General features: G+C 36.9%; 1 protein-coding gene across 5 annotated transcripts in view; it reads left to right on the top strand.

Annotated features, from left to right (window-relative positions):
- The window catches only part of STK24 (serine/threonine kinase 24), a 52195-nt gene that overhangs the window by 27714 nt on the left and 11540 nt on the right, over nt 1-12941 (top strand). For all 5 annotated transcript variants that reach the window (XM_050969739.1, XM_009085319.4, XM_050969679.1 and 2 more), the window contains exons 3-5: nt 7899-7955; nt 10819-10927; nt 11055-11212. In XM_050969739.1, the coding sequence (XP_050825696.1) occupies nt 7920-7955; nt 10819-10927; nt 11055-11212 (303 nt within the window). In that variant the 5' untranslated portion in view covers nt 7899-7919. The remainder of the gene's footprint in view (nt 1-7898; nt 7956-10818; nt 10928-11054; nt 11213-12941) is intronic.

Genomic DNA, 12941 nt, shown 5'->3' with positions numbered 1-12941 from the left:
TGATTAGGTTGTCAAAGAAAAGCTGAAGTGAAAGATTAGGTACATTGCGGAACTCTGTACTTCATAGGAAGTGTTGGAATAACGGAGGTATTCTTATTCCTTATGAATGAGGCTAAAAATTTTCTGTTCTTTCAGATATGGAGAAAAAAATACAGTGCTTACTGAGATTGCCTTCAAGAACAAACTATACTGTCCTAGAAAGATAATGTGAATTAGCATAGAAAGATTTTTTTTCTGACTTTGTTTTCTGCGAAGACAATTCCGAAAAGTTATGAAAACATTGTAGCCTTTTCTGAAACTGTTTAGCAGCTGTAGGACTGGAGTTTTGGAGTAATAGGATTGATTTGTCCATTTGCAGTGGAAAGGACTTTATTTACTACTTATACTAATACAATTGGGTACCTATAATGTTCAACTTTTGGAGAAACTTAATGTGAATATCTGACTTCTGGTATCAGTAATTCTATCCCTTGTCAAATCTTTGCTGTCTGTTGAAAGAATTATTCTATGGCATTGAGCAATCAGACTGGCATCTGGATAGGCTGCTTGTAGTTCAGGGGTGCATTGCTTACCTTCTGTCCCTTTCCAAGGACTGTGTACTGAAAAGAATGGAATGAAAGTGCAGACAGTGATATGCTACTCATTCTGTGCTGTTAGTATATGGCAGCACTGGGTGTAGTTCTGATTTGATTTAAATTGAGTCAAAAATATATATTGTGTGTGTGTGTATATATATATATGTAACATTTAAACTAGTCAAAAAATGACAAGAATTGAGGCCATGAGGTAGATCTGAATTGTATTCATTAGCAAAATTGTTCATTTGCTGAATAACGATAATAGCCATCTTGTACTTACTCCTAAAGAACTCAGTATTGGCAGTTAGTATCTGTTCTAATAATAGTCTGTGGGTCTACAAATTGAACAGTCAGCTAGTGGGAAGTTTGCAAATCCTGATGAATTTCACGGATGGAATGGCAATACATCAACTCATTGGTGTCCTCTCTCCAAAGCCCTAAATAATTATTTTCTTCTATGTGTTATTATTTGTTATGATAGTATGAGCTCCAGGGCAAGGACATTTACAGTGTTTTGGAGGTCTTGATACATGTTTTTAGATTTGAGACAGTTGATGACCTTTATTGTTGATGAAAGTTTTGGAAGCAGTAACCACAAATACATAAGTGCCATTTCCTGTCATTGCCTGAATGCATCATTTATGGCATCATGCAAAATGTAATTTTTTTGTGCCTGATCTGTATCTTTGTATGTAATATCCTAATGTCCACATGTGTTAATTAATAATGAGAGCTCAAATACCACCAGGGTTCTTCATAATGTGTAATGGGCTAGTGGCTACAGTTGTGGCTTGGTATTGAAAGGAGAGGGTGAATAAATAAGATGTTGCCTGAAGCTATGCTTGATGACTGAGGAAAGGAAGGCACTTGGAAGAATTCAGATATATGAACAATTGTATCCCTTAAGGTACAGTTCTCTGGTTAATCGTTCTTCCTCTTGTTATGAGAGGTGTCAGGGCGATAAATGTTTTCAGATTAATTTTAGACAGGTAGTTTTGTGCTTCTGTCTTTGGTGGGTTACCTGGCTTGTTTTGGGGCAGGCCCTTCTTTTATTGTTCTTGTGAGGTGGGTGAAAGCATCTTTGGCACTACATGATCCTGCCACCTGGTGGCTTTGAAAAACTCCAGGGGCTTCAGATGAACTTAAAAGCACAAGGGTGAATAGATCCTTTTTTCTTTCAAAAAAGAAAGAAAAAAAATCCTTTTTTCTTTCAAAAATGGAGGGAAACAGTTGGAAAGGTGGCTTAAAGTAGATATGGAAACCGAGATACATGATGTCTGCATCTCATTTTTCAAGTTGAGCATTTAAGAATCAATATGCAAATATTTTAAAAACTTCTGATTGTTACACCTGTCAGGCTTCTCTGGGTTTTTAAATATGAGATTAACAGGTGACATATCTCCATGTAATGGTAACTACTTACAGCAGGAATGCAATTTAGAGAAGTTATCATGTTGCGTGCATTGTGTTTTTCAAGATTCTTTTATTCTGGTTTCTTACGCTTGGAGAATGACGAATATCAATACTAAATTTATATCAGTACTGAAATATAAGAGTCTTTTCCTGGCGCATATTACTTTGGCATAACTGAAAAATTTATTAAACAAATTACCACTTCTCAAGTTGTGCAGTGAATATCAGTACTAGTTTGTTCTTTTCAGTTGAAGTTGTGTCTTTTTGTTTTTCTGTATTCGAGGTTTTTATTCTAGTGCAGTGATGGTAAAATTTCTGTATATAGGTTAATTTAGCAAATCTGTCATGTTATTTCAATCAAATATAGTATTTCTAGCTTCTGATTGTTCATAGTTGTTTTAATGCTTGCAAACAGACATTCTAAGTGGAGTTTGGACGTGGCTTGCGTCCATAACTAAACAACCTTTTTACACATGTTTGTAAATATACTTTTTTCTGCTGCTAATTGTGTACCATAAATTTAAGGTGAGAAATGTCTTTTCTCACAATGAATTCAAGTTGGGAAATTCTCTTTCTTACAATACGTTTGAGGAGATTTTATTTCACTTAAACATATGCTTACTGTTGGTACTACAGTTTTCAAATTGCACAGGTCATTCAGTGCACTTACTTCAGGGTCCTTCCAGTCCTTCTTTTTTGTGTCTGTGTTAGGTTTTCTTCTGCAGTCTCTCCTTCCCACAAGAAAGGAGATTTAGAAACAAATTCTTCAGTACTTACTTTTGTTGATTGCTTTGGCTTGCTCTCTCCTGTATAATATCATTGTGTAAGAAATGTGTATTTTCTTCACATAAAAGAAATATGAAGCATCTCTGAAGTTAGGACTCTCCCATGGTAATTCAGATTTTTTTTCAACTTTGTAAGGACTTACAAAAAAGCAAGATTTATTATCCAGCATAAACAGAACAGATGACTGGGGATACAAGCATCATATAGCCAACCCAGGACACATGTTCATCTTGATTACTTGTTTCTGTAGGTCTCTGCAGATTTCAGTTAAAATGTACCTTTGAGATTCTATACGAGTACTTTGGTGGATGGCCTTCTTTTTTCTCAAGTGTAGTCTTTAATTTTTACGTACTAGAAGTTCTTTACGTACTGTACCTGCATTAATTTTGCAAGTACTTTCATGGTATGGAAGTAAGTTGATGAAGGAAACTTCATCAGAGATGAAGTTGCTGTTGTGAGGTTTTTTGTGGTTTCAGAGTTAAAATCAGAAGTCAGACCTCAAGAAGAGCAACCATAGTTTGGAAAGGATCTATAGAAACTCTTTTAAAAGTTTCTTCTAGATTCCAAAGCTGTTCCTTTCTTCAGTTTCATAGTATCAGAGGAAAACCCCTTGTTCTTGCTGCAAAAAAAAGAAATATTCCATGTGCCCTCATTAATCTGCTTCTAATTTTATAGAGAAATAATAATCCTAAATTTGGATGGATGACTCACCATGGCTTCACTGTATTTTGAAGAAAATTCAAGGCTGTGTTGTGGCTGATGCTTAGAAAAAAACTGTTCTTGTTTCAGATGTTAAAGTGGAGCACTGAATGTTGCTGGTGTCAGTATATAAATGTAGTATCTTCTTGAAAGTATAAGTGATTATGTGTAATATATAATTACTAATCTAGGCTATGGAAGAAAATATAGTGCTTTCAGAGTTCTGTTTGAGAGCAAAAGGAGGCTATATACTGAAGAGGGTGGGAAGTTCAAGCAAAAAAAGAATTTGGGCAGCTTTAAAAAAGAAAGTGACAGTAGGTGTTAGGGAATGTAAGGCATGCCAGAGACACTCAGAAAAGAAAGAAAGGAGGCCCGTTGCTATGGTGATGCCAAAGTCAATTGACAGTAGCTCTGTGCTGGCCTTGTGCTGTTGTTACAAGTCATTATCTCTGGTTTGCATGCCCAGGTTTTGGTAGTGGGGGCCACAGGGGCAGCTTCTGTGAGAAACTGCTGGGAGCTTTCCCCAAGTCCTATAGACCCACTGCCAGCTGGCTCCAGGGTAGGTGTGCTGCTGGCCCAAGCTGAGCCCGTAAGTGACTGGCAGTGCCTTTGGGATAACAGATTTAAGAAGGGAGGAGAAAACCTGCACAGCTGCAGCTGGAGAGAGGAGTGAGAATAAGTGAGAGGAACAGCCCTCAAAGAGAGTAAGAGAGAGGAACAGCAAACACCCAGGTCGGTGGAGAAGGGGTGGGGGAGGAGGTGCTCCAAATGCTGGAGCTGAGATCCCCCTGCAGCCCCTGGTGTAGACCATGGTGAGGCAGCTGTGCCCCTGCAGCCCATGGAAGTTCAATGGGACCACAGAGATCCACCTGCAGTCCATGGGGGATACCCACACCACCCACACGGGTGGATGTGCCTGAATGAGACTGGGACCCTGTGGAAAGCTCACTCTGGAGCAGGCTCCTGGGAGGACCTCTGGCCTTATGGAGAGATGAACTCACTCTGGAGCAGGTTTGACAGGACTTAGGACACTGTGGGACACCCAGAGGCTGTTCCCTAAGGACTGCACCCCATGGAAAGGACCCACACTGGAGCAGTTAATGAAATAGTGCAGCCCGTGGGAAGGACTCACGTTGGAGAAGTCCATGGAGGACTGTCTCCTGTGGGAGCAGGGCAGGAGTGTGAGGAGCCCTCCCTCTGAGGAGGAAGGAGTGGCAGAGACATGTGATGAACTGACCATGATCCCCATTCCCAATCCCCACTTCCATGTGGAGAGGAGATGGAGAAATTTGGAAGTGAAATTCAAGCCCATGGAGAAGAGGCCGGGGGGAAATGGGTTTGAAGATTTGGTTTTGTTTTTCATTATGCTATTCTGATTTGATTAGTAATGCATGAAACTGATATTGTCACCATATTGACAATATGGTGACTGATATAGTCACCATATTGACTCTGCTTTGTCCATGAGGGCAACTGGAAATTGTTTTCTCCCTGTCCTTACCTCAGCCCATGAGCCTTTTGCTTTATTCTCTGTCCCATAACCAGGTGAGGAAGGGAGTGACAGAGTGCTTTTGGGGGATACCTAGCATCCAGGCCCCCACAGACATAAAGTCAGTATATATAGTTGTTGTCCCTAAGATGAAATACATATTGAGAAATTCATTACAGCTGTCTCACCAAAAGGATTTATTTGCATCTTCTTGTCAAGCAATAGATACAGATTTTATATAAGAAAGCTTAAAAAAAATTCCAAAAAGAAATAGGGAAAGGTGAGAGTAAGATTTGCTACCATAGTAATTAAATTTATTTGAGTACAACATATGAATCTGCTCAGATACTTCATATGGAAACTTTCATATGGAAACTTTAAAAATAAAAACTCAAAACCATCGATGAAGTTGAGTAATGTTTCTGAGGCAAGGGGGAACCATAGAGAATTAAAAATAACTTTGAATATTGGGATCCAGATAAAAAGATGCCATAATTGTAATAAATTGCTCTTACTTAGCTTTATGCTGGGATACAGATACAGTTGTGTGTGTGTTTTTCTTAACTGTATTTCCATACTTAATTTCTTTTAAAATGCAGAATTACTGAGTTTAGTGCATCAATGGCTTTTGTATTGTAAATTCAGACATGTGGCCTCAGACAGGTGATGATGAAAGTCTCAGGAGCAAAGACTAGTTGAACTAGAAAAACAATTGAAATGATAAATGATTATTTTAAAGGTAATATAACGTGTAGTATTGTAATTGTGTTATATAGTTGTGCAACTGTGTGATTAAAATTATATTCTTAAATATTTATGTTAGTTATTTTCTACTTCTAATTTCTAGTTTTCTGCTGGAGAATTTGATACCTAGTGTTCTAGAGAGTTTCTCTTTTGGGAAATTATATCTTATTTCAAGCTGTTAACTCTTTGAATCCTTGAGATAATAGAAGAGAGACGACACATCTCATGTTGACGTCATTGTGAGGTGTTGTGGATGTTTGGGGGTTTTTCCCAATTTTTTTCCCCCCTTTTTTTCTTCACTATTTTTCAAAGGGTCAAGGGGTTTGTTTGCTTCCTTTACCTTGTTCTTTCCCAACCAGGCATTTCCAGTGAACTAGGAAGTAGTGATGCAGTTGACATGTTTGTGTTTAAGTTACTATTAAAATGAAGTGTGAGTTTTGAATATTCAGGAAATTTCATGTAGCTTTAAAACACATTTTATCAGCAAAATATAAATATAAAATATTGATCAAGTTTAGGATGATTCACTTTTAAGACACATCTCAGTAATGTTCTTATTCTGGAACTGCTAGGACTTGGAGCCTTGAAGGGACAGGAAAAACATGTAAAAGTTTAAGCAGAAAAAAAAGTATTTCAGTGCTGTAAGAGACTATATCAAGATGTGTTACAGTTCTTGGAGTATTTGTGATGTCTGCAAGAAAGTAAGCACAATCAGGTTGTTGTCTCTCAGTATTGAGATAGATTATATTTTTAATTACTCTTTTTTCCTAAAATCTGTGTTCTGGCTCTCTTGAAATATTTTTTAACAAGACTGTGTTTGTCAAATAGCATGAGTTGATTCCTGAAGAAAGGTATCTAAATTTAGCTGAATCTCTGTGTTAAAAATAGTGGATGAAGAAGGAACCCTAATCCAGGGTCTTATCTAAAAATAGTACGGTATGTGTAACTGGAGGTAGGAAAAATGCACATTTACCTACAGCAGGAGTCCAGAGAGGAGGTGGATGCAGTGAACTATAGATAAAATAATGACTAAAGACTTCAGTGAGTCCTAAGGGCTAAAATTTTAATCCCTCAGAGGATTTAGATGAAGTTGTGTCCTACAATACATTTACCACTTCTCTAAAAATTGAATCCATCCTTACAGATGAGAATTCAGATTCAGATGTCCTGGCTGTGAGCCATTATTTTTACATAAAGTTTTATTCTGTCGGATAAAGTAAATGAATATTGTTGCTATTTATGTGCTCCTTGCTCTGAGAGATATCTGTATTATTATGCTAGAGGTCTTGTGAAAGTTTGGTACATACCATAGAGGTGAAACTAACAAAGTGTAAAATAACTTGATAATCATAAAAACTAAACCAGCAGTGTGTTTTGTGCAGCAATTTTGTTTGAATACCTATGTAGTAGATTTGTGGCTTTGCTTTGTTATGTGTTTTAAGGCTTGAACTGCAAGGAGAAGCTGGGCTAACTGCTTCTCTTAGTGTATTTGGGAAAAAGATGCTGCAAACAGTGGAAAGAAATGATTGGGTCCAGTCTTTCTTAGCACACTGCGTTGTTTAAACAGTCTTGTAATATATACCAAGGTTTTCTTTGGGAATATAGTAGCTTGATGTTGTTACCTTTTCTTTTACTAGCTGAAGCTAGTAAGTTGTTATAGTCATCATAAACAATCTTCATTGCTACTTTGCTTCTTCTTTCTTGAACAAAACTGTGCAAAAATTCTCTACCATATATCAGAGGCATAAGCATTAGTGGAGAAAACCTACTTAACTGTTCAAGAAAATGAAACAATGCACAAAAATGAAGAATAAATCCTATTTCAATTTAAACTAGACAGGAGTCAAGCTTACTAAAGAAAATATTTTGAGGTATCTGTACAAAGAAAGATGATCAACAAAATCAAGATTATATTTTCTAAGGAAAGGAAATATGTTATATGTAACACTATTTGATATTTGGAATGTCTATAATTAGAATTTTAAAATTAAAATTCATTCTCCTCCATGCCCATACTCTTGAGTAAATAATCCAGAGTTTTTTTTGAAGAACAGCTAAATGTTAGTGTTGTTTAAAAACTACAGATAATTTCTTCATCAAAAAAAATGGGACAAGTCCTGTTAACTCAAGTTACTACTTTTTTCTTTTTTTTTTAATCTTAATGCATTTTTTGTTTTTTTGTTTTGCAGGATACAAAATTATGGATAATAATGGAATATCTGGGTGGGGGCTCTGCCCTTGATCTAGTAAGTAAATGATACATGGTTTTTTGTTACTTTACTTTACATAATTATATTCCTATCTTATAATTCTGGAAACTATAATAGATCACTTGGCTGTGGCAATGTTCACTTTCAGGAGAGGATAAAAGTATTTGTCAATGCCAGAAAAATGTTATTTTCCACGAGGCATGACTGATTATTTGTGTAAATAGAAGGGAACTAAGCAACATAATATTGGAAGCAGGATATAAACATCTTAGAATGCTAATCTTCAGTCAGCCAGAGAGCCTCTAGTGCCTGAAAATAGTTTTTTGTATCTCTTAATTCTGCCACCACAATGCTTATACAAGTTTATACATTTTAATGTATCTTCCTCACCACCCCCTCCCCCAAACACATAAATGAAAGGCTCCCTGTTTGAAGTCTTTCTAAAGCCTAAACAGACAGAAATACAATTTAGGCTGGTATTAAAAATAATATTTCAAAGAAACAGAAGAAGCTCTGGACTCCATGGAGGGTAGAGAGGCCTTGCAGGGAGCCCTGGATGGACCAAAGGGCTGTGCAATCGTCAAGGGTATGAAATTTAACAGGAGCCTCATTCTGGGATGGGGTACCCAGGTTTGAATTGGAATTCAGAGGGGTCAGTGCAGATCATGTTTTCTGTAACTGGATGCTGACATTCACTTCAGCTATGAAAAAGCACCTGTGCCCCCTCCCAAATGACACACCTCCTTATGTTCACTGTGGATTTAAAAACCACTAATAGAGAAAAAATAATGCATGTTTTAAGTATGTGAAAATTGTTCTCCAGACTGAGGCAGAATGTCTTTGTAGCAGAGTTTGCAGTTGTCAAATAAGATAACTGATAAACGCTTGAGGAAAGAGCAAAAGGAACAAGGTCACTGTAAAGGGATTCTGCTGGTGACATTCAGAACGCAGGAGTGGGTAATAAATGTGGGCTTCTTGCAGTTGTGTATTTTTGAGCCCATTTATACCTTTAGCTTCCACATCTGTTAGGAGTTCTGTGGTTTGTGTAAAAATTCATGATGTTCCCCATAAAGATATGATAAAAAATGTGTATTTATTGTTGTGATTACTTTTTTCTTCTGGACAGAAGAGCAACTAGAAATTGGGTTTGCTTTTATAAATTAGCTATTACTTTCTTTGTATAGGTATAAAAGAGCAGAATGAAAACACGTTAACCTTTTTTCTTCTTTTTTTAAAATCTCACGAATTTCACTTGTGTGATGACTGTGTGTTTATTCTCTAAGTTTGTTGCCTAGAAATAGTAGAAAGTACTTGTTCACATCTTAAAATGTTATTTAAGAAATGTCACCCCAGAACTGGAATCATCCTGTAAGTGTCTATTAAGCACCTTTTGTGTGCTTCGTTAATTTTCAATTTGTGTTCTGGTGTATGTTCTCCTAGTTCTAACATGTACATTGTGGTTCTCAACTAGAACCTGGCATGCTTTGCCACATTTTCATACTTGAGGCAAGGATTACCGAAATCCTTGAATTCTATGTTCAGAGTGATGACATGTCATTGTAGCTTGGTGTTTTCTGTACTTGAATATGCACTGGATGATTTCAAAATCCTGCCTCACAAGAAAAAGTACATATAATGCAACTGCATGTACATTTTTGGTCAAACTTTGAGTGTAGTTCAGCTTAGTGACTGAGGTGCAAGTGGCAGTCTTCTCAGAATTACTCTGTTTTCAGTAATTCCGCCTTACTAAGGTGAGCTGCATCTGACATAAGAGATTTTCCCCCATTAGATGTCCTATGTCATGTTACCAAGTCTCAAACTGGTGCTCACAGCCTGGCTGGAGCAAAGCTTTGGGAATGTCTTAGTGTGTTTCAGGTAGTGGTAATATTGTGTGTATATTCAGAGCTAAGGAAGAGCAAATAAAATTATAGCTGAAGCTGCAAAGCTAAAGCAAATGCATTGTTACATGAAATATTATCTCTGTTGCTATGCATGAGGAATTCTGAGGGATGTACTATTTTTAATTTTTATCTGAAAATCCTTACCTGAAATGCTTTCCTTCTCACAGAATGAAGCTTTAGAGATACAACTTTTTGATTGTGATTCAGTGGGTGCTATTGTGGAGTAAACTAGAATAGTGGAATATTTCCAATATTAACTGTTGGACATGAAGTTTCAGTGTCTCTCTGGAGATGTCCTTATTGTTTAAGGACAGGGTTTAAAGATGCTCTTATTGTCTCTCTGTTATTCTCACTTTTAGAATTCATACCATGTAATGAAATTTGGGATCATATAACATTACTGATTTTTCTCATACGAAGAATTATTTGTTATCTTTTAACAATTAGCAGATTTATATTTCCAGTATTACTTGAAAAAAGTTAATGTTTTAAAATATGTAATGTTCTCTCAGCCTGTCAGTTTGAATTGTTTCAGAGAGTTTCTCAAAGTCCAGTGCAATATGTAGTCATAGACTGATGGATGTAGTACCTTGAATGTCTTAGCTCAGGCTTTGAGATTTGGGTTCACAATAGAGTATGTGGAGTTGCACATCTAAGTTCTGTGTAATGTTAACAATCAGATGCTTTTCAAAGGCATAGTAAATCTAGGACCTGACCACAAAGCAATAACTCGAGGCTCTGTCTTTATGGCACCTTTAACAAATTTTACATAATATTTAAACTAAATTATTTCTTTGCCTGTTGTTCATTAAGTGGCTTAGTTTAGAACTATGTGTTTTAAAAAGGAGTATTTTGTTTTGTCTCACATTATGAAGTTAGAAAATTTGAAGTTTTGAGGGCTGACAGAAGGAGTAATTTCTTTTTATAGTCACATTGTTATTTCTGTTCTCTGCTTGTCCTTCTTTTATGTATATTTAAACATTTCTTGCATCTCCTAGTTAGAACCTGGCTCACTCGATGAAACTCAAATTGCTACAATATTGAGGGAGATACTCAAAGGACTGGATTACTTGCATTCGGAAAAGAAAATCCACAGAGATATTAAAGGTAAATTGTTTTATTATTTGTGATGAAAGAATATCAGAAGGACTCATGCAAACCTGTGTGAGCACCCTTACATTGTCAAATGGTGTCAAATATCTTCATTTCTGGTATTTCTTCTTCTTTGTTCCAGCTGCTAATGTATTGCTGTCTGAACAAGGGGAAGTAAAACTGGCAGATTTTGGAGTAGCTGGGCAGCTAACAGATACACAGATAAAGAGGAATACCTTTGTGGGAACACCATTTTGGATGGCACCTGAAGTAATAAAGCAATCAGCATATGATTCAAAGGTGAGGTACTTCAAGACATTACTCAAGTCCCTTCCTTTTTCTAAATTGAATTGCATAAGTTGGTCTTCAGAATGCAGCTAATAACTTTGGCTGTGTCTGCATGAGGATGTGTTCAGGTAACATCTAGCAGCTAAAAGCTGTTGGTGAGGAAAGATTTCCTAATTTGTATGTAGTTTAAGTTTTCTAGTTTATTAAGACAATCCAGATGGCAAGAAATGATACAGTATTCACAAGTGCATCCCATCACCTTTTTTTCCCCACTCTATTGATGAGTATTTTTGGCTGTTTAAAAGTAGAAGAGTGCAAATACATTCAAAATGTTAAAATTCTTCCTCTTGTTTTTAGAAGGAAATAACCAGCAACGCAGTTGAAGAATATGAATTTGGTGGATGTGAAAGTGTTGTTTGAAAGGGCTGTTACTCCTCTTTGTCAGAATGTGCTGCTCTGACCGTGTTCTTTCAGATTTGCTATTCAGGAGGTGTTAATATTAAATGCCAAATTTATCTATATACAGGATGTTGATCTAGCTGGGTGGTACATCAGCATACTGAAATCTCAAGACAAGGACAATATATCAATTGTAATACATAGTTGGGTCACAACAGAAATGTGATTCCATTACTGTTCTCTGTATTCTCACCAGTATGGCACTGGGTGTCCCTACTTGCCAGGAAGGAATATGCCCATTAGAGCCAGCTCAAGCCTATTGCTTTTTTTCAAAGTTCTTTGTGTTGGTTGCTTGTTTTTTTATGCTTCTGTTTGTTTGAGGTGCATATACAGCTCTTTGCTGCCCCTGCCTTCTCCCTGCCCACATGGCCTGGCTACCTCAGCAGGACACCCATGTTATAAGGAAAGGCTCTTTGCCCAGCCCACTGCTGCAGCTGTAGGTCTGAAACAAGCCACCCTCAAGCCCAATTTGTGTTAAGATCCGCTTTCTTTATTTTAATTACCAGTATTTCCTTATGTTCTTCCCTGAGCTCATCTTCCATGCCCATTTCCTCTGATTTCCCTGTAGGTATTTGTTGATTGGCTGTATCTCCATGCAATGGGACAGGTAGGGATGTTTCTTTCCATTTGCCAAGGCTGATTCTGGTCTAGGCTGTACTATTGCTTAATTCCCTGTTCGATATCTTTCTATAAAGAGGCTATAACGAGCAAAACACTGTAGAGCCTGTAGAAGCTTAAATAACCCCAAAATCCCAATTTAAGTTGGGTAAACATTTTTTAAATGGTAGTTGTTGCTTTTTCCCTTTTTGTGTTTTTGTGGGGAATTTTAGTTAGTTTATTTGTTTTGGTTTTGGTTGGTTTGGGTTGGGTTTTTTTGGGTTTTTTGAGGTTGGGCTCCTGGGAATGACCATCACTTGGACAAAGTATGATTCAGCTCTTATGTTTTCCATTCTGGCTGTTTCAGCCTGCAATGTGACATGGACATAAGAGTCTTGGATACTTGATGAGGGATCCCAGTAAAAGCTTGAAAGGGCTCTAGGTTTTGGCAGTGCTTCTGCTTCATGTTTTGATTCCTGTCTTATCTGAAAACATGTTTTCTTAACATGCTTCATTTTTCGTATATGTAGTTCTCTGTTCTTTCTACTATAAAACTTGTACTGTAAAAAATAGATATTTAATTTGAAATTGTCTTTCTCTTGCACATAGCCTGTTTCTTTGACTTACAAGAACTTCAAAGTCAGACTGAATTTTACTCATTAGATTAGAAGAGGAAAGGCTTATG

The sequence above is a fragment of the Serinus canaria genome, chromosome 1, assembly GCF_022539315.1.
Source record: "Serinus canaria isolate serCan28SL12 chromosome 1, serCan2020, whole genome shotgun sequence".
Taxonomy (NCBI): domain Eukaryota; kingdom Metazoa; phylum Chordata; class Aves; order Passeriformes; family Fringillidae; genus Serinus; species Serinus canaria.
The sequence above is the reverse complement of the archived record's forward strand: the minus strand, read 5'-3'. Positions and strand labels throughout refer to the sequence as shown.